This window comes from Saccostrea echinata, unplaced genomic scaffold, assembly GCF_033153115.1.
Source record: "Saccostrea echinata isolate AGI-Se365-2 ecotype Australia unplaced genomic scaffold, CSIRO_AGI_Sech_v1 ptg000056l, whole genome shotgun sequence".
NCBI classification, from domain to species: domain Eukaryota; kingdom Metazoa; phylum Mollusca; class Bivalvia; order Ostreida; family Ostreidae; genus Saccostrea; species Saccostrea echinata.
The window spans coordinates 5,440,060-5,462,537 of record NW_026889805.1 but is presented as its reverse complement, the minus strand read 5'-3'; the positions used below and the strand labels follow the sequence as shown (position 1 = coordinate 5,462,537).

Here is a 22,478-nt window from a genome sequence, read left to right as displayed (position 1 = left end):
GGTTACACATATTTCTTATTTTACTTGTGATGTGCAATTAGGCAAAGATGGATGGAAATTTTTTTTTATCATAAACCTCATTTATTTTATATTCATATATTATTCATTAAGATATTGAAATTTCCTTGTTAACATTTCTTCACTACTCAAACAACGTTGAAATATTCCACATTTCTTGAATATATTTTTGTTTTGTTTTTAAAAAATTGATCAGTATGTTTGAAAAAAATTGTTTTGGACTAAATTTTTTTCAGTATTTCACCCTTCACAATGCTGAATGACAAATTCATAAAGATTAATATCTGCTAATTGAATTTGGTGCTGAAGTTTGTTTAAACACGTTGTACCTTCTAATTTTATTTAGATGTCCATGACATATTGTTGCAGTGTAATGGTACCGTATATGATTTACATTGCTGAAAGAAGATTTATATGCTTGAATTCTTTTTTTCTGAAAAATTATTTTTATCATATTACAGATGTGTTTTAGTTATGTAATTGATAAGAGCTTTTATAAATTCACATACGCCTAAGCCGTACAAAAAGACATATTATTAAATCTGTTACAATTCCAAAGTTCTAACTATGGCTTTATTTTAAACAGAGGTGAATAGAGCAAATGAAGCTTTGATTCTTTTTTTTCTTTATATCAAAACCATGACCAAATGATTAGTTAATATAACCAGCTTCTTGTATGGAATAACTGTGCTTTTTTATATGACAATATTGTTTATCATACATTCCTTTTAGACGGAAACTGTAGTTGAATAATGAAACAGGTTTTTCACAGAGCCAAGATAATTTTCAGAGATAGTATATTTGAAAAAAGGTGTTATATTTTACAGATAATATGATTCAGATAGACCTTTATGATATAAACAAAAGGTTTTAATGAAACTAGTTGAAAGTATGCAATTATTCTTGTTTTATTTCAAGAGATTGCACAAATCTACTCTAAGCACCTTGTAAATACCATATTAAATACTGCTTCTTGTGACATTCTAGTCAATGTGATATTAGATTCTTGTTAAAGATACATTTGATTTACAGGTATATAGGAAAAAATTAAGGAACATTTGTTTCAGATAAAGAAAATTGTTGGAGTCATGTTTTGAAGAAAAAAAAATTCCATGATAGATTTTATTTTTTTCATATACGAGGGTTTTATGTTTTCTAAAACTATTGCTGTTGTACTTCTCCTTCACAATGTCAAGATTTTGTGATTACGGAACTCCACATAAATCCTTGACATAAGTCGTTATTTAAAAGTTGGGCTAGAAACCTGCTATTTCATTTGTTCCTGGTCTAGGACTGGAACAAATCAGAAAACAGCTTTTATTGTAGGTAGGTTTTTGTAAACAAACATGACTCGTTTTTAAGATGGAAAGTGTCAATATTGTAGGATTTGTGACTAGTTACTTTAAATAAAACATCGGGGAATAATTTTTTGAGAATCGTCCTTCTTACAATCACAAAAGATATGCTCTGGAGTTGGGGCAATTTAAAAAAAAATATTCTCATTGGTTAGTTTATAGTTACCCATTACGTCATGTGTAACCACAAGCCCAACTTTTAAATAACGACTTATGTCAAAGTTTTTGTGTGGAGTTCCGAAATCACAAAACCTTGACATTGTGAGGATGATTTTAAGACTTTGCAGTGTCTTTTAAAGAAGGTTAAAGACAGAAATATTTGCTCATTTTCATATGTTTCATATGATTATTTTGATAAACGATTCATAGAAAATTCATATTACACCTGCAGCCTGTAATATTAACTTTTTCCTAAATAAATATCAACTACAAGACATTCTGAATATTGATTTAGAGTATGTTTGTTTATTTTCTTATATTTTGTATTAAAAAATATTATAAAAGCAATTAATTTTGAATTCTAACTGAAGTTTGTTTTGATTGCATATCAACCATTTTCTATTTTAAACGATCCACATTTCATGTATAAAAACCCTCAGAAAATCCAAGTTTGGGTGGAAACGTTTCATATCTTTCTTTTTTTGTTTATTTTCACTTGGCTTCCTTTTTACCACGACCTCCAAACATGACTTTTTCGAGTCCCATAAACGGCGATTCGAACGCGATCGAGAGGATGAAAGCCACTCCGTAGGATACCATGAGATTTGCAAGGAAGGTGTAGACCTAGGATAAAATTTCAGGAAAAGCAAAAAATAAAAGTGAAATAAACGACAAAAACGAAACGTTTGAATGGTTTATATTCCTCCGTAAGAAGAACGGAAACACTTACCATGTCCAGATCAGTAAGATAGAAGGGGAAATTTCTGTTGAGATAGTACACGTACATAACCAGGGGGTGGATCAAATAGGCGCAGTATGTCAGTCGAGAAAGAGGCACGAACGCTTTCCATGATAGCAATGTGTTGATGTACCCTGCAAAAGATAAAATTAAATATCGTATTCTTGATGCATAAAGGCATAGTTTCTCATTTTTCCCCATATATTTATATTAGCATTAATACGATGTAGGTCGAATGTACACTAATTTGCTTTTCTGAATTGTGGAATTGACGAAAATTACTATAGATATAAACAGGGATCGTGTGCATTTTATTCAAAAAATAAGCGGCGGTTTAGCATTAACTGTTGAAAATGTCAATGTAATAATTTAAGGCAAATAACCATTGAACTTGCAACGCTTAATGATAATTGTATACAGTTGCTACAGGGCCTATAGAACACAAACATTTTATTAGTTTACCTCCATTGCCGGTTGCGCATGCGAAGATGACCCAGCACACAGCAGCTCCCCACACAGTTCTGTTGAGGGCGTTGTACAGGGCAGCGACCTCTTTGGACAGTGCCACCGGTTGAACTGGTTTTACCGTGTCGTAAATACCATACAGAACGGCACAGGCAGAGGCTGTGGCTACGACCCATCCCAACAGATTCAGGAACTGTAAATTCAGTATAGCATTCAACGTAGGCTTACTACAGTACATGCATGTATTATGATATTTTAGTTATATTCAGAATTTGGCGGATTTTACGCTGCATTTTATGATCGACTTAAAAAATTAAACATATTAAATAAAAAAAATAATTAATAACGCTTACTGATATAACTGACTGTGACTAACCGACATTTGCGCTTACCACATCAATTATCAAACATCATTAAGTGAACTTACGATATTTATTCGGCATTTGCACTTGGTTTTATAGAGTATGTAGCCTGTTATAACACCGCAAATGTATGGTCCCATACGACAATATGGTACTATATAATAGTCCTCAAAGAAAGCGCCTCTACTACAAAGTTTTAAAAAATACATTTGTTACAATCGGTCATTTTGATTAGTATTCTTTAGTTCAAATGAAAATCAAAAATATGTTAGTTGTGTTTATCTAACTCTTCACACTTTTAGTCAACACGAAACCTGTTAAACCACGCCCGGATCGAAGGAGGGATTCGAACCACCCCACCACCTGGAATTTTCAGAGTTATTTATTACATAGTTAAGTAACTAAAAAAAACGAACCTCCCTCCCCCAGAAAGCGTGGACGACTCGTACGTTGATAAGGAGAGTCATATATACAAAAGTCGAGAGAAGAGCCCCCGCCCCATGAAATAGGTTTTTCAGGTTTGGAGAAGTTTCTTTTTTTCTTTCAATGAAAACATTTCTGGGTAGGATTTCTTTTTCTTTTCTTTCTTTCTTTTTTTGGAGTAGAATAACCCTTTCCCCCGTTGAAAGAATTCCCGGATCCGCGTATCTTATACCGAAAGCCATATTTACTATAAATATCTGAGTTTTGGTTAATTAAAAAAAAAAAAACAGTTTTAGCCCCTATGATAATCATGGCAGGTCACATGATCGATCTTGGTCCAGAATAGCCAGTAGCTGCAGATCTCTAACTTGCTCCAAAAAAAGGTTGGCGCTGTTTCTCGGTTTATTTATCCGTATATCTAAGCTGTCATCTAACTATTACTTACTCAGGTTCCTAACATAATTTTTACAACTTCCACAACAAAACTGTAGTTTAAGTCATGCCACCCAAAATGGCAGTATAAATATGCGATATTTTAGGCTTACGCCTTGCCCAATATGCATTTTTTAAGGACCCCATATATTCCAGTATTACCCCTCTACGTGTCTACATAATTATTAATGTTAGGAACACACGGTTAGTAAGAAATTCAGATGACACTTAGATAAACGGAGAAATAAACCGTAAAACATTGCACTTCTTGTGTGAAATAAATATAAACTTTTTTCAGCTGGTGACACTGTAGCTTTCTTATTGTCCATCTCAGTTTATTCAGACCAGCGAGCTATAGATCTGCAGCTAAGAATACCCAAGGCTTAAAGCTGAACACGACTCGTAAATAGACATACATCATTTTCGATATTACTATCTACGATATCAGCACCGGGCTATACTCTTCGCATTCGTTACACCTGACTGCTTTATTGTCACGGGTATCGGCGTGGAATGGCGACCCGTGTTCGTGCTGGTTATCTTGCATTACATTTCTTTAAATTTTATTGCAGTTACGTGCATTTACAAGTGTATGTTTGTATACTGCACTGACCTGTGCAACTGTTGTAAGTTTCTTTGGCATCTTTCCTGCATTAGAAGAAGTACACGGTTATATTTTACCGCTACCGAGTGCTGTATAGCATACATCCTTCTACACCGGTGACGATTGATTACACTGAACAGTGACCAAGTCAGCGGCTTTATACAGGGGCCCTCAGATATGGCGAGAAACCAGTCGAATATGGCGGACACATTCCTTTTACGAATCGTGTTCAGCTTTAACAATAAGAGGTGGTTGGTTAAATAATTTTATGCATGTCTCATGAAAATCGAGCGATTCTCTTTTTCAGGATGAATCTACATTGGTGTATTTCTCAATTCAGGCATTTAGATTGTGATGAATAGTCGTTCGTTAATGTTTTTATTTTTACTATAGGATTTTATTTCAGATACAATATCTATGTAGTTTTTGGAGATCAAGTCTTCCAACAATCTGTTGGAATTCTCATGGGTACTAATTGCGCCCTGTTAATTGCGAATCTATTTTTGTATTTATAGGAGCAGATTTTTTTTTAAAAATCTAAATGAAAGGAAGGTTTCTTCTTGAGGCCTTCAATTCAACATTTAAATGTATCGACGAGGTTTGATCAATTAACAATATTCCTTTTCATTCTTACGTTGATTCGATATACTGTATCTCTTTGAACTCGAAATAAAAGACGCCAAAGAGGCTGTTAATAACATCTTATGTTACTAGAAAAAGATATTCATGGCAATCTAACAACAAAACTTTATGATAAACGTGATGACATCAACTTTTCTATAGTGAACTTCCCTTATTTATGTAGCAATATACCAGTATCACCCACATAAGGTTCTCCCAGTTGATTCGATACACAAGAGCGTGCTCTACTACATTCGAGCAATTTCTATAACGAGGCAAGCTACTGAAAAATAATTTGATGATACAAGGATATCAACAGTTCGCAAATGCTATGGTCAATACAATGTTTATGGCACCTGATGCCATCTCTGATGTTATAGAGGTCCGTGTTTGCTCTACTCCAAATTTGTATTGTTCCAATGGACTTTTGATGTTGATTACTGTTCATTATCTGTCATATTTCACCTTGAAATTCTGTTTGGGAGTAAAAGATCAAAAGTACCTAATTTATATATGAATAGAGAGGAGGGGGGTGTCAAGTTAAGGTTAGAGGAAATTTCAAAGGCAATGAGATTAAAACAAAAATAGTATCTTGTACATTTGTTCTTTGATGATTTTTTTTTCCTCACAGAATTCTTGTAACCGTTAAAAAGCAAGATATCTCTATTCCTATACTTTGTATTACATAGCAGAAGAGTTGAGTGAAACGTACTCAGCGTCCTTGGGACCGCCACCAATAGTGTGGACTGGAAGATTTTTCACGTAGCTTAGTACACCTGGGGTGATGGTCGCAGCCAGGAGGAAAACAAAGGTTACAACAGCCCCAGCAATCTTGTTGCTGAAATTCGTAAATATCAAATTCTTTGATTATTACATGTACTAAAATACACTTTAGTAAGCATCATATTTCAAAAATATGTGTAATTTTTAACCAAATAAAAACCGTAATGCCCTATTGGTACTTACAAGAATAACGGTACGATCATAAGTGGACTTAACACGTAGAACTGCATGTCATTATTCAGATACCATGACCAACCTAAACACTGCAAATGAATGAAAGCTTCAAGAATATAATTCAATTGATGATTACTCATTTTTACATCCAGACACTTGATACACACGTCTAGCAATTTCACTCCAAATATAAAAAAGTTTCCTCAATATAAATATAATAGTATAACACGCCTAGCAATTACATATGTCTAGCAATTTTTCCTCTACTTATTACTCAGATCTAGAATTTTTCCTTCACATAATGCTAATGATTAGTCATTTTTCTCAACATATTTTTGCTACTTAAGACACATTCTTAGTAATTTACAGACCCGTGGGAAAACAATTTCAGTAGGGGAGGGAACAGGTGGGCACAAATTCACCTAACAGAAATTGTCGAGAAGCCAAATAAAATGAAAAAAAGAAAGGTCACCAGACATTTATGAGTAGGGGACACAACCGTACACTAGCTTTATTTTCTAATATATATATATATATATATATATATATATATATATATATATATATATATATATATATATATATATATATATATATATATATATATATATATATGTATGTATGTATGTATGCATGAATAATGTTATTATTATAGCATGGGAATTTTTTTAAATAATCAAATGAAAGGTTTTAAACGTCAAAAAGTATGTATGTTGAGTATATACTGGCACATAATTGAGGGCTGACAACTCCACCCTCAGCCCCCCCAACCCCATCCCGGTTCCGATGGGCCTGATTAATGCAAGATTGAGATGGTTCATGCAAAAGAAATCTGAATTTCTACAAGTTTTATTCTATATCAAGTCTTTGATCAATTTTCCTCAAAGTTTACCAAGTCTTTGGCTCCAAAAAAGTTATCAATGTAGAGAAGGTTTTTCCACCAGGCTCTTTTACATGTCTCGTCAGGTGTTGGTTTGTTAGGGCCAAATATCAAGTGAGGATAAATAGTCACATACATACCGATCACCATCATGTAAACGGGGGTCAATCTGAAAATATCCACAATGATTGCTGTATTGTTAGAACACACAGCATATGGTAGAATTTTTGTGGTGGTGCGTGTTCGTTGATTTCATTCCCAGTAATTTATAGAATTTTATTTTCCAAAATGTAATTAGACACTAATTTTAGAATGAAAATATACCGTAAGCATTTTTCAATTATCTGTGCCAAAATTAAGGAATTCTAAAGAAATCTGAATATAATTATGTTAAAAATAAGTAAAACTCTACTCAATCTCTCTGATCTACTCGAAACTTATATAAAGTTCTATAGAAACCGCCCATTTAAAGATTACGCCTAACGTCAATATGTACCATTAAATAAATGGCAACTGATATTTCTTTACTAAAATTATTACAACCCTTTTTAAAGGGATTCAAAGCTCATAAGTCATCTATCAAATTTACGATCAAGTTTCATCATTACCTCCAAAATCGATGGAAAAAGAAAAGGAACCAATTGATGCGCCCCTTAGTTTTGCTCATTTGCTTCAGCAGCAGATAAGATGTCAACAATCCACTAAAAAAAATAACAGCGACTTTACTTTCACTTTGTTAAAAATCCTGAAAACGATTCCCATTACAGCAATGATAGTGATTCAGAACTAACCTGAGAACGAAAAATGTATCTACGGACACCAAGGCATTGAAGATCACTTGGGACGACACACGACCCATGAAATCGGAATAGTATACCAGCGTGTTGGCTAAAAAGGGGTTAAAAAACAGCGAATTTAAAAGGATTAAGAAACTTCCTTTAGCATCAGGCTTGCTTGGTGAATAAATATTATAACATTAGTGTTCCCGTGGAACAAGAATTCCAGATGAAAGTTTGGAAATTAACATACTGTCAATTAAGGTCAAAGAACTCGTCAAAGAAGACGAGTGCCTTGGTTTAAAATAGGGAATGGTTTATTGTAACTTACAAGTATTTCCCAGTATGAAAACTAAGGTGTGCCCCAGAATGACCCAACTCATACTGAGGAATCGGATTCCATTGATGGCCGTCAGACTTCCTTTTGGTTGAGACGTGCCCAATATCTTCTTGCCATTGGTGTAGGCACTGAAGGACAACATCATTTTACCGAAAACACCTGAAAAGAAATAATTCAAACATGTTTTTGCATGTAGTTTGCAAATATCCTACATATTATTCGTATTTAACAATGGAAAAACATAACTATGATTATAGCTATATTAACATACTGGGTGCACATATATACCTACATAAGCTTCTGGGATCTGATGTGCTATCAAATTAATTGCAGTGAAAGTACACGGTAAATAATCACTGGAAAGGACACTGTGACTCTTGCTACAACATAGTGTTCTGCTTTAAATATAAAAGTCTTTTGCGAAATGAAGCTCTGTTCTGCTTGCACAGTTATTATAGTACCTGGTTCACTTTTTTTCTCCTCCGGTTTAGGACGTTGGATTTCTCCGAATTCAGCTCTCAGTTTGGAGCTACTGTCAGGGGAAGTAAAACCATTGCTCTCCTCGGTTTTTTTCTCATAAGCCACCTTCTTACGCCGACTCTTTATCATCATGATGACGTCATACAGAGTTCCCACCAAGATGAGGAGTAGAAAGATTACAAGAATGACACTAAAACAAAACAAAAGTAATAATATATATTTCTTTACATGGGGGTGGTGGGGTGGTACCAACACCCAACCAGAACCACTCCAAAGCACCCGACGGGAGAAAACCCAACCAACATAACTATGACAGTTAAGTAACCAATCAAATGGCTTCCTGTAATACATATTCAAATAACACTTGACTAAACTGCACCAAATCCTGCAAAATATTCATAAAAGATAAACTCTCTTACCAATCCGGTCACTTTAGACTAAGTAAGTATTACTATTTTAGTACAGGATAGATCTGTAAGACATATAAGTACAATATATCTGCCTTTTCGGTACTCACACGACTACTATAGCACTGGTCTCCAAAGTGTCATCTTCAGCTGGAGTAGGGCAAGTTATAGGATAGGCTGTGACTCGTGATTCTCCAAGAGGTATGGCGTACAGAACTGGAAGAAAATCACACAAATTTACTCTGTCATTTTACAATTTAATGCTGTCAAGCTGAGAATTTATTATAGGTTCAATATATACTTGGAAGATTTTTACTATAGCGTTAAAACAAATTAATTTGTATTCCAAATATGGAGATATTTCAACTAATAATTCAGAACTTAAAAGCTCGGACACCATTGCATAAATGATACTACAATATCTTTGCAGCCTTTCCCTATGGATGCAATGACAATGTCGATAGTATTGGAAATCTTTCCAGACCACAGTGTAACAATGTAAATGTGATGAGACTTTTTAACCATACACAGAGACGTAAGCATAGTCATGGGCATCGGTCTTACAATAAACCCTAATAAACAATGTCTCTTTTGATTCATTACTACCTTACGTAAACCTTACGTAAATCAACAGTTAATTCTACATCATATTTGCACCAAACTTTACTCTGACCCTTTGAAACCTTTAAATAGTCTTCTTGGAAAGGTCAAGGAAAGTCCATTTTTTGATTCCTCGATACCAGAATATAGGCTCGGATCTGTGATTATGGATATTGCAAATCATAGGCTTTTGAAAACCCCCACGTTTTACCGAAAAAAATACAGCTAAAACAATCCGTTTTTCCTTAAACTTCAATATGCCAACAAAGGAATTGACGCGGTTAATATAAGTAATATTCTTAATTACAAAAGGGTCCAGTCTCGTATTCCACCATATTTCAAGTTAAAGACTTCACCTTGTATTTCCTACAAATATACATCGACTATTGCTTCCAAACATTTTAATTACAAGAAAACTTTACAAGGCCTGGATATCGAATATCTGAAACATAATCCTCCATCGTGTTCATGTTCTTCATCACCCTATAACTATAGTCCGGCTGGACACGTAATTATTGGTAACGTAAATATAGTTAACAATGAGGACATTAGATCACTAATTGTAAAAGGTCCTAAATATAGGGAACCCCGATCCTTCAACTGGCGTCGAAATTTCATAAATATTATGGATTCTGTAGAGGATTACGCCAGGCGATGGGTCAGACATTAAAAAGAAGACCTTGACACTTTGTCAAAATGGATTAAATGTATCAGATGTTTGTTAAAATCGCGCATTAAAAGATTGAGGGGCAATATAAAAAACCATCTATCCTTCTGTATTCAATAATCCAGAAGTGAAAAAAGAATTAGATAGATTACATGATCAGTACTGTACTGGTCCCTGCTGACAAAGCAGGTAACAACATTGTCTTTGTTTGTAAGGCTCATTATATTAAATGTATTTTAGAGGAACTTGGATTTAATTCTACAAGTGGTCATCAAACTTATACTCATAGTTCCCTTTCTAAGGAAGAAATTCTTCAAAATCATATGTCAGTTTTAAATATTTTTGATATTCCAAAAAACCAAAATGAATTTGAATTACCATACTGTAGATTCCTTATTTTTCGCGAGAACTTATTATCGCGAAATGGCTCTTTAACGTCAACTCGCGAGAACAATAATTCGCGAGTGGACGGTTGATCAAGGGATTTTACATTGATTTCAGCACCAAAAAATAAAAGCGAGTAATTTTATTTCGCGATCGGTGCTTCTCACGTAATTACGCGATAATTAATTCCTCGCGTTTATTTAGGAATCTACAGTATCTATATTGGATTCCGAAACTTCATAAAAATCCTTACAAACAAAGATACATAGTGGGTTCCAGTAAATGTTCAACCAAGCCTCTTTCTTTACTCCTCACTAAGATATTAACAGTAGTGAAGGAGAAACTTCAAGAGTACTGTGCAACAATATATCCGAGAAGTGGTGTAAATCAGATGTGGATACTTAAAAATTCCAAGGAACTTTTGAAAAATTTGAAATCACAAGATTTTACCAAAATCAACAGCTTAAAAACTTACAACTTTTCAACGTTATACACAACCTTTCCCCACGATAAATAAAAGTCCAGGCTTTTTATATATCATTGACAGCTGCTTTTTCAATAAAAATGGAACTCGTAAATTTACTTACTTTGTCATTGGTCATTTGCAAAATTATTTTGTTAAAAAACATTCTGATTGTACACACAAGTACTCTGAAGTTGACATCGAAAAGATGCTTGAGTTTCTGATTGACAACATCTATGTGGTTTTTGGAGACCAGGTCGTCCAACAGTCTATTGGAATTCCCATGGGTACAAATTGCGCCCCGTTATTAGCAGACCTTTTTTGTATTCATATGAAGCAGAATTTATCCAAAATCTTATACGTGAAAAGAAGAAAACAACTTGCTGTGGCCTTCAGCTCGACATTTAGATATATCGACGACGTATTGTCAATTAACAATGGTTATTTCCATTCTTATGTCGATTCCGATATATCCCGGTGAGTTTGAGATAAAAGATACCACAGAGTCTGACACAACTGTTTAATATTTGGATATTTTACTTGAAAAAGACGTTAATGGTAATCTAACAACCAAGCTTTATGATAAACGTGATGACTTTAACTTTTCAATCGTTATCTTCCCTTACTTATGCAGCAATATACCTTCACCACCTGCATACGGGGTTTTTATCTCTAAGTTGATTCGATACGCAAGAGCATGCTCTACGTATGTACAATTTCTAAAACGAGGTTAATTATTGATAAACAAGTTGATGAAACAAGAATATCAGCAGTCTCTTTAAAGTCATCATTTCGTAAGTTCTATGGTCGATACAATGACCTTGTCAGCAAATACAATTTATCATTGAGTCAAATGCTGGCTGACGTTTTTCATACTAATTGTTAGGCCATTATTTACACACTGAATTGTGGACAGATTTTCCCGTTATTTCCCGATCATGACAAGGAGCACACAGCGGGTGGTACCCGTCGGCAGGGGATGCTCACTCCTCCATGGCACCTGATCCCGCCTCTGATGTTTTGGAGGTCCGTGTTTGCTCTGCTCCTATTTTGTAATGTTTTATGGACTTTTGAGCTTGAATACTGTTCGTTATCTCCATATATTTCATTGCATAAATTAAATATGGCTATAAATAACTCATGCATATTTTTCTTACAAAATACATGTAATCTGCATTGACGTCAACTTTAATTAAATCTCTGTATGCGGACTTACAGGTATTTACAGCTCGGAAGAGATCGTCAGTACTGCAGGACTTAGGGAAGCACATTCCAGCCCTGATGGCACCTGGATTTTGTAGTGCTGCCAGAAACTATATGCATATATTTAAAATGGAAAAAGAGATTAATAACGTATTTCATATTTAGCATATAGTACCACGACATCAGATTGTCTTTTGACAAAGAAAATTGGAAACAGTGTCTGTAAACATCGATTGATGAAATGAAAAGTTGTACTCACCATTTTGACATCTGGGGGCAGTGGCAGATTCAGAGACACGGTACAGTAATGTCCTTTAACAGGAGATTGCTTGCTTGGTAGGAATCCCATTGAGCCCACTACCGTACTGTCACTGTAACACTCGTCATAAGATCCGTACCAGTTCAGGTCCAGGTTCATAACACCTGTGGGAATCTTTGCTGATGCGTCCAACACTAAAGAAAGAGAACACAATCTTAAGTATCCATTCTTGGGACCCACACCCCAATTCTCACCCTACCTTACTCTCTTTTTCAATAATCCATCATCCTGTACAGTACCCACAACGTTAATTTTGACATGATACACGATAGGATAGGATACATGGAGGATTTAGGATACACGTACGATACGATAGGATTCACTCACGATAAGATAGAAGATAAACACGGTAAATTATGTTTATTAAATATTTTTACGTATTGCAAATTTATCACTTTTTACGTGTTTCATTAATACATAAGTTTGTTTTTCTTTGTTTGTCGTTTAACGTCCCTCTCTAGAATTTTTCACTCATGTGGAGACGCCACCACTTGCCGGCGAAGGGCTGCAAAGTTTAACCAATGCTCGGCACTCAGGTCCATTGAGCAGTGAGGGATCTTTTTTGTGTCAGCATCTACTGCGACAAGGGACCTCGGTTTATACAGTCTCATCCGAAGGACTGGTCTCCACGTCTCACAGTGGGATTCGAACCCACGACGTAAGGATTAACTCCTTACTCAGCGACTCTAGAGCAGACGCTCTACCACTGCGTCACGCGGGCGACTCGTTAATAAATAAGAATTAAATACATACATTTTTACAGTAATAGAATAACGATTCAAAGCATTATGTACATATACAATTCGAATATATTTCCAAACATAGCTTTATTACCAACACATAAATGTATATGTGCTGGTAATAAAGCACGAGTGTTTCTATTAGTGAAATAAAATTGCAAAGGGTAATAGAGTTTAAACGTTAAAACTTTCTCTACTTAATAATTTCATAAAACAGCCCTCCTCTTCTTTACATATTTTTTTTTTACTTTTTGTAAATTATTCATTTTTAATCATTTTTTTTTCATCATTCGAGAATTTTATTTTCGGGGAAAGGAGGAAGGGTTCTGCTTAAAAGGATACTATTAGAATATTTTAATGTAATTAAATCTGATTTCCCTTATTCATTATTATCATTATCAAAAATTAAATTAAATCCGAATGAACAAGGTAAACGGAAATCCAGATAAACGCAAAACCTAAAAAACGCAACATATGATACGATAACCGAAAACCTGATAGGATACAGAGACGATACAATAGGACACGATAGAATTGTCAAGCATAATATTGCGGGTACTGTAAACATTTTATTTTAAAAGCACCTTTTTAGACTTACTTTTCAGTGCCCATGGTTCCCGCGCCTGCAGACCAGAGATCACTTTGAGGAGGTCACTCTGACAAGTCAAAGAAGCATTTGAGGATTTCATCATGCCATTTAGGTACAGCATGAACATCTGTCCTGCACTGTTTGGGTCCACATTACCTGTCGTGAGAAGCTTTAAGATGTCTGCACCGTCTATTCCTGAGGAGACTCCAGTACCACCGCTTTCCGTCAACTGTGAAATAATTTTTCCTATCTTGTCCGGATTTTGAATAATATTCTGTATGTTTTTTCCAAGACCATCAACTAGAGAGTTGCTTGGGGAACCACTGTTTGACTGAGACGCATTTCCTAAAGAGCCACCAATACCAATGCTTTCCAGCATCTGTGTTATAAATTTTCCAATCGAGTCAGGGTTTTGAAGTATATTCTGGATTGTGTTTCCAAGACCGTTATCTGAAGAAGTACTTTGGGAACCATTGCTCGGTTGAGACGAGTTTCCATTGAGCGACAGAGATCCCAGGAGGCTGTTGATCAGTTGAGAGATGTTCTGTGTGCCATTGTTCGTCTGTATGGCGCTGTTATTGGAAAGTCCTGATAGAAGGCTCTGGATTGCACTGCTGAGGGAATTCTGAACGCCTCCCTGCTGTGTAGTGTTGGTGGTGTTAAACTGAAATTGGTTTGCTAATTTCAGGAGTGAGTGAGTATTTAAATGATCCGTCCATTCCAAAAAGTCTGTAGAAGTTAAAAATGGTGCTATAGCTTTTTTGACCTCAAAGTTTCGTTGGATAGCTCCGACAGGATTAACTGCATATTCATGGTAAAGGAGTTCATTTCCTGAGCCCAGTTCACAGATACTGATCAAACTGAAGATCAGGACACATAATCGGCCCGCTTTCATCCGATACATGACTATGAAAAAAAGGAAACAAACTTATTAATAACTGCTCAGCTAGGTAATGGGGTGTCAAGATATATGGGTTGTCAATATCTTTCTTCGTTATTCAACTGACAGGATTGTACATACAAAGTAAACATTCCTATTTTGATATATATAAATTAAACATGTTAGAGAGCTCTGAGTATTCCTAAAAAAAATCACTATTAAAATGCTTAAAATTTTGCACTATGACCAAGGTTTCTTTCTCATCAAAATATAACAGGTAATAAAATATGAAGATAATGTACAGAAAACAAGCTCAAAAGTGCATTGGAACAATGGCTTCACTATATAACCACTATAACCATGAAAGTTATTTTTAGAAAAATATTGCCAATACCTAATTGCTAGAGGATAAATATTTTTATTGTTTTTCTTGAGTTGTTGATCGAGTTTGATCATGTCACCTAACATTAGTAAATTTTGAAGGTTTTTCAGCATTTTTCTGCATGTAAAATGTATTCCAAATATACCCATGAGTACCGCTTACTTAGAGATATATTCTAGGCCTAAATAGTTTCTTTATAACATAAGTGGCAACAAGGTGTCATGTTTTGTGAAAATGGTTTGTTTGCTTTTCTTAGTTTTTATTAAAGCTCAATAAATATTCAGTGTGGCTGAAAATCTCAATTTTTCGAACTTTTCCGGCTGTTGCCATGGCGACCAAGACACATAGCAACCAAATTTTATTTGATATATGTTTCTGGTGTCAAGTTGTAATAATGGACAAAGTTTCATCAAAATCGGTGACTATGCGTGGCAAAGAAGTTTAAATGGTTACAGAGAATAGCTCTTACAACGAGGGTCACATTTAACAGGCCGATGGTCGGGTTACCAAATTTTTCTCGTACCGTCAACTGAAAAAACATGATTGGTCGACACTAGTATTGGGTGACGCGGAGCAGTCGCATTAATTCATAGGAACACCGATGACTTTATATGAGTCGGCCAATCGTCGCTCGATGATCGAGAGCTGAGCCACAATTCGATTTGCACCGTCAGCCGACATTTTGGAAAACCAAAATGTTGACCGACCGACGACCGAGTTAAAAAACTGTCTGCCGATAATCCACAATCTGCTGACAAAAGACTTACCACAAGTTCAATCATTAATTGGATTGATTGTTTTATTGAAGGCAGGGAGATGGTTAAAAATGGTGTTTGTTCTGTTGCCCAGTAAAAGCAAGCCTGTAAAAAGATGTGTCCTTTGTCTGTTAGTTGAGCAATTTGTTTTGAGAGATCACCAAGTTACAATAAGAAAAATAGTTGAATATCTGAACTATAATATAATTATTAAATCCCTAAGCTATCGTTTACTTTAGACTTTAAACATATGAGTTATGAAAAAAAAAGGCGGCGCCCATACTTCTTCCACATTGGATAAACGATGCTCCCGAGACAGAGGACTCGGGTTGTGATGGTCACCATGCTAATTCTGGGAAGGGATAGCCTTATCCACCCATCCTATTGCCGAGATTTGGCCATTTCTGACAGATGGTCTGTTCTTGTTATAAAAAATAACTTGCATGGTAAGAAATATAAGACTCGGAAAAATCTCTTAGCTTCTGTGAACAGACCGCTACGGAGCATGTCACGTGACCGCCTGGATCACGTGATTCGCGCATGGGCAGAACAATGGCAGATGTGCATTAAAATCGGAGAGGACTACTTTAAAAAACAAGTTAAATTGATGCAAAGCATCAAATCGGCCGCAAATTATATTTAGCATTTTGAAGTATTTCCACAAGAAAGAAACATTCCAAATTAGAAAAAATAAGCCTATATGATATATTTTATAATTGTTTAACTTTTAAGTGTATTTTTTTTATACATGTAATTTAATTTTCAGTGATCAATTGTTAAATATTAATCAAAATAAATAAATTCATGGATAGGAAAATCCGACTGAGATAAAGGATAGGAATGTATTATCGTCAAATTATTCGATTCAAAGACAAATGCAACAAATTTCTAAATGTTGACAAAAAAGGACGAACAAATTTCACGTGCTGATAGAGGATCGCTGTCACGTGATCAAGCTGATCAGATGTGAAGTGAAAAAAAAAGTCATTCAACGGTAGTGTATTCAAAACAAAATTCAGTTCTTCTAATTAAAGTTTTTACAACTTATTAATTACTTTAGGCTCTGTTATTCATATCCGGAAACTCAATACGTTTTTGTTTTATACCTTACGCGCGCTCATGTTGGGGAGCAGTTCATGTAAAAACTTTTTGTAAAATCATAAAATTAATAAATATCTGATAAGAAATGAAGAACAAATTGAAAAAGTATCAACAATCATTTAGACGTAGTATTAAGCAAATTTTTAAACGTTTTATTCGTAACTGTTATGTGTGTTATCAATAAAAGGAATTATTCCAACAAAGCAATGAAAAAAAGTCTCATTTCCCCATGTGCACAATCTAACACAACCACACTGCTGCTGCGGCTGATAATAATGAACACTGAAACCTCATTTTATTTCTTTTAAGGAAATAATTCAATTAGTTCGCAAATTTTTTAATTTTTTTTGTCACCCCTCGTACATTTAATATATGTTTGTATGTGGAAATGCTTTTCGCACTTCAGGTGAAAAAGGGTGAACAGTGATCGATCTCAGACAAATCTACAAACAATACAAAGCCAATTAGGAAATATTTATACAACAATTGATATAGATTTTTGTTCAAATTATAGTATGTGAAGAGTATTACTATATTGTGCATTATGTGTAAGAAACACAAACGTCTACCGTCTGGTTTCCTTGGGCTGATTATAAATTGTCATTAGGATTGCTGCAAAATACACTTTTTATGACCCTCGTTTAAAGAACTTGAGTTTTTATAACGTGTCACGGCGTCCGTCTACCTATAAGTTTTTTTTTTTTAATTTAAAAAAAGAAATCATTTCTTCAAAAAATTTATTACCTCTGATTTCTTCATTTTAATAAATTGTTTAATTTAATACATTTTTGATTTTCAAAATATGGTTTGAAAGCAAAATGTGCTTTATTTTGAGATACTGCGCGAAGTGATGTGCAACGTAAACTCAAGTGGTCCCTGATCATGAACTCGCTTGTGTTGAATAATCGTTTACAAATCCCCTGACCCACATTCGATTCAATACGGTCCGTTAAACTGATACAACGGCTGTATTAAGTCCCGTTACGACTACTGGTCACGGTCAGTTTGTTCCCTTATACAATTATACAGTACGTAACCTACATGCACAGACTTGTATTTACGATGTGTCGTTTCGTCTCAGGGGCGTCGAAATTAAGGTATTTAACAATGGGGAGTCGAAGTGATACGAAGAGGTGGGGGATGGTTCTGACCTGAATTGACGAAAAATTCGAATTTCCACCAGCACCTTCAAATTTATTTATTTATTACTTTATTTATTAATTTATTAATTTATTTATTTTATTTATTTATTTATTTATTTTTGTTATCAACCTAAACGCACTCATCTGACGATTCGAAATAAAACAAAGCTGTAGTCTATTTACTATGTATTTTTTATCCAAATTAGAAAATTTAAAAATATTTTGATGTTAAAAGTTACCAAACCCGTCGAAAGGAGGTGGGCGGGGTTGCAATCAGACCTCGCCTTAAAAAATCGAAAATATCATTTTTAAACAAAATAAATTAATTAGTCACTCATTTAATAAAAGTAATTCTTTTAGAATTTGTTTCATTAGGGTTGTAAAGGTATCTGATGTTTAATCCAATATTCTAAGTGTCCTTAATAAAATATTGGTTTGAAAAATTGACTTCGAAAAACAACTGGTCAGAACCCATCAAAATAGTACCCATTTAATAATTTTTTTTTAAATCTGGCTCACAGACGGAGTACCCTTCTTATACCTTTCCCTGCATCCCTCCCATTCAGCAACCTGGGCAGGTCCGGTATATATATATATATATATATATATATATATATATATATATATATATATATATATATATATATATATTAATACATCGTCATAATAATTTAAAGGGTTGAAATGACGCAGGTTTTGACTGTTATTGTCGAAAGTACGCTAAGGAAATTTGAAATGAATAGTTTTGTTTTTTTTTTTAATTCCGTACATCAAAACTGAAATGAAAAATATGACAATAGTAAAGAAAAAACCCATTATTTTAGACTTAAACAAATTTACATAGTATCATACATCGCAAATATTTTTCTATTTTCTATTTTTTTTTACAATTTGTAATAAGCAGAGCTTCCAAACAACTATCTACCAATCCTCAATATTTATATTGATTTAAGAAAGAAAAAAGTAAACTCCTGCAATTTCTGCAAGAACGGCTTATAAATACCTTGTTAACTGTCAACACCTGCCAGGTATAGATATCCACAACCAACTTTGTGCTTATATAATCTGGTAAACAATGGAGTATACACTGCCACAGATCGCCGTTTTATTTGTTGCTCCAATGAACACATATCGCCCCTGCAATTTTGGGATGAACACATTAATTATCGCTACATTGCAAAAAAAATTGTACCTCTTACTTCGATACGAGTATGCTTTTATCAATATTCAGTTCAATGATTTGGCATTAAAGCACATGTTATTATCATTATTATTATCAAAACTTTTAAATTACAAAATATCAAACTGTAGCAAGCTGTTTCTAACATTAAAACAGTTTCTGATACAATACAAATTATGCACCAAACTGGCAAATCTTTACAAAATGAAGTAAGGAACTAAATACAATAATTATAATTGAACACTTTAATTTAAATCAACATCAATTTATCATTTATTTTTTGCATGAAATGCATAAAAAGCATAAAATGCATAAAATAAAAGGGGCGATAACTTAAAGAGAAATATAAAAGAGAAATACAGCTTTCTGGTTCAAATGATTCTAAATTGTAAAAACGGTGTCTTAATGCAAACATAAGAATAATTTGTGGAACTGATAGCTGCTTGCTTTAATTTACCTTTTTCATTACAATAATTATTTTACATTATTCTACAATCCTAGTCGAACGTAGCGCGTAACTCTGATAGAGTGCAATGCATGAATGATTTGTTTTGTCACATGATATTTCAATTCTTAGTAATATTAGTATAATAATATATTGTAACTATACGACTGTTGGACCAATGACAGACTAATCTTCATTAATTCATATGTATGTTATATATATTTTTCTGCAATATATAAATGCAAACCCCGCCAAACAAATATTCATACAAGGTTTCAACCTTAACGGTGTAAGACGCCTGTAAGCCATGTTTTGAATTCATCATTCTCCCCTCTTGAAAAGGGGGAGAGGATAGACAGGATGTCCGTCCTAACGTCCTTAAATCTGTACGTCCTATATTTTTGGCGGAAGGTTTTCTAGAAGAAATTGATAATTTTTTCTATTACAAAAAATATTTACATTACTGTTAAGTTTGGCGTCCTAGGTATAAATGAAGGCTACTCAAAAGTCGCTTGGTCAGATTCTTATCATGGGAGAAAAAAAGGTTCGATCGAGAAAAATATTTTCCGTAGAAAGTTCTCACTTTCGTAAAATTATAATATCAAAGTCGGTGTCTTTAAAAGATATAGAATAGATATTATATTAAATTGTTCTGTCACGCAAAATATAGAGAGAATGCAAAGCTTGCGCATGCGCAGTGCTTTGTAGACAAATCGCGGGATAGAAGTCAAACGAACAAAAAGCAGTTCTTGGCATACATCAAGTGCCGAAAATAGGATCTGGTTAGATGGTATATCTGAGGTCCAAATTCAGCCTAATATAGCAGTGACATAGAGAACCAAACTCACATCCTTAACAACCAATAACAGTCAGTATACATCAGAGAGAACTTATCCTCACTAACGCGGTAATGGGAACCAACAACCATCTTACCATGCATTCCATCGAAATTCACGAGAGTGGAGAAATTATTCAGGAACCTAAGACCTTCCAAGGTTATAGAACCCGATGAAGTACCCGCATTTATCCTAATGGCTGCAGCAGATACTCTTTCTCAATACTTCACCCAACTCTATACCGGATGTCTTTAAACAATATGGAACTATACCGGATCACTGGTGCACAGCTAACATCATGCCAATAAACAAGGGAGAGAAACACCTAGCCCCCACTATAAACATGTGTCACTAAAATCCATTGCCTGTAAGTTCTTGAACATACAGTTCACATCATGTACCATTATGACAAAAACAACATTCTCTGTGTTGTGTCATATTATAATTTTTTAATTTACCGGGTGGTAGTAAATACAAAAATTACAATATGACAACTAGTTATGTAGCAAACCATGCCATCTTTCTTTTTTACCTTACCTATCTGGAATGTTGGGGAGGCAAATGAGCTTCCACCAAGAGAAGTGCATCGTCATTTGAATATTTAGTAAGTGTAATCCCATGCTAACTATCCACAAGCTTCATGGACAAAATCTAGAAGTAGTACCCTTCAGAAAGAATTAAGAAGTTGCCGAATATTTCAAAGAATACTCGGCAAAGCGACTAGAACCTTTGGCTACTTGAAACTCAACATCAACAGGCGCAGGCCGGGGGTCATGGTATTTTTCTCACCTAGCACCTACCGGCTTCTGTAGCAAACACTGCATGTCATCTTTCTTCTTTACATTTGCTAAGTCCTAGTCAAACACAGTGAGCGATTTGGGGCTAAAATAAACAAATTTTGGAATTTTTTAATAATGTTATATTTTTCGTGCAATGTTTTAAAAACAAATGTTAGGCACGTAGCATTGAAGGAAAGGGGGTGGGGATTACAAACTTATCCGAAAAAATGCTTGACGACCCGTCCCCCACCCCCACGATGAGATTTCTCCAAACTTCGTATTTTGCTTCGGGATGGGGCTGGGGTTAAGGTCCATTAATGTAGAAGGGATTCCTTTTCACTATTCTGTATTTAAAAAGTTGGAGGGGGCAACCATACTTCTAATGAACATTTTCGCACTAAATTAATAGTTAAAGGTTCAGTTCCTATAAGGCCGTTTTCCGAACTACGATCAAATCATTTTAAATGTGATTTTATGTAAGTTTATTCCCTCTATTTAATGATTTTAGTGTTTATTTCTCAACTTTGACAACGTTAGTCACGTAAAAAGGGAAAACAAATGGCGCTCAAATAAAGAAAAATTGAAGGCAGGTCTATTTCAATCAAGTTTATATGGATGTTATTTGAAGCAATAGGTAACAAAATTATTGATATATGTAGGTAACATATCATATTTGAAGTAACATATGTTCAAAAACTTATCAACTGATGATTGAATTCATTTTTATGACAAAAATTGTGCTGCATTTACATTTTGCTTATTTTGAATGTAAATCTTTACAAAATGCACACCATATGACGTAAATAATTTCCCATTTGTTATTTATTTTGATTAATTAGTTCATATATTTAAAATTATTATTATTGTTTATCCTTTTTATAGATGTGTGCCCTATTTTTTTATAATACGCGCATAAAAAAATGTGAACTATGAAATGTGAAAGATTGAACTATGAAAAGAAGAGCATCAAATACTGAACACATTGAAGGACTCTT

At 34.3% G+C, this 22,478-nt stretch overlaps 1 protein-coding gene across 1 annotated transcript; it reads right to left on the bottom strand.

Annotated features, from left to right (window-relative positions):
• Positions 1–1,836: 1,836 nt before the first annotated feature.
• LOC133173061 (nose resistant to fluoxetine protein 6-like) lies at positions 1,837–14,885 on the bottom strand. Its single transcript, XM_061307975.1, has 15 exons — positions 13,993–14,885; positions 12,595–12,788; positions 12,349–12,445; positions 9,129–9,234; positions 8,593–8,801; positions 8,123–8,290; positions 7,807–7,903; positions 7,624–7,716; positions 7,028–7,184; positions 6,145–6,224; positions 5,891–6,016; positions 3,164–3,284; positions 2,734–2,929; positions 2,263–2,405; positions 1,837–2,156 (listed from the first exon to the last, which is right to left on the bottom strand). Exons 1-15 carry the CDS (start codon positions 14,876–14,878, stop codon positions 2,025–2,027), a joined length of 2,805 nt encoding a protein of 934 aa, XP_061163959.1. The 5' UTR covers positions 14,879–14,885; the 3' UTR covers positions 1,837–2,024.
• Positions 14,886–22,478: the final 7,593 nt, after the last annotated feature.

Bases quoted from the DNA above. Each gene is read 5' to 3' on its own strand.
- LOC133173061 (XM_061307975.1), bottom strand. From the start codon at position 14,878: ATGAAAGCGGGCCGATTATGTGTCCTGATCTTCAGTTTGATCAGTATC. The intron at 9,235-12,348 runs GTAAGTCCGCAT...ATTTTCTTCCAG, and splicing joins CTTCCGAGCTGTAAATACCT to TTCTGTACGCCATACCTCTT. The intron at 7,904-8,122 runs GTAAGTTACAAT...ACCCCTTTTTAG, and splicing joins TTTCATACTGGGAAATACTT to CCAACACGCTGGTATACTAT.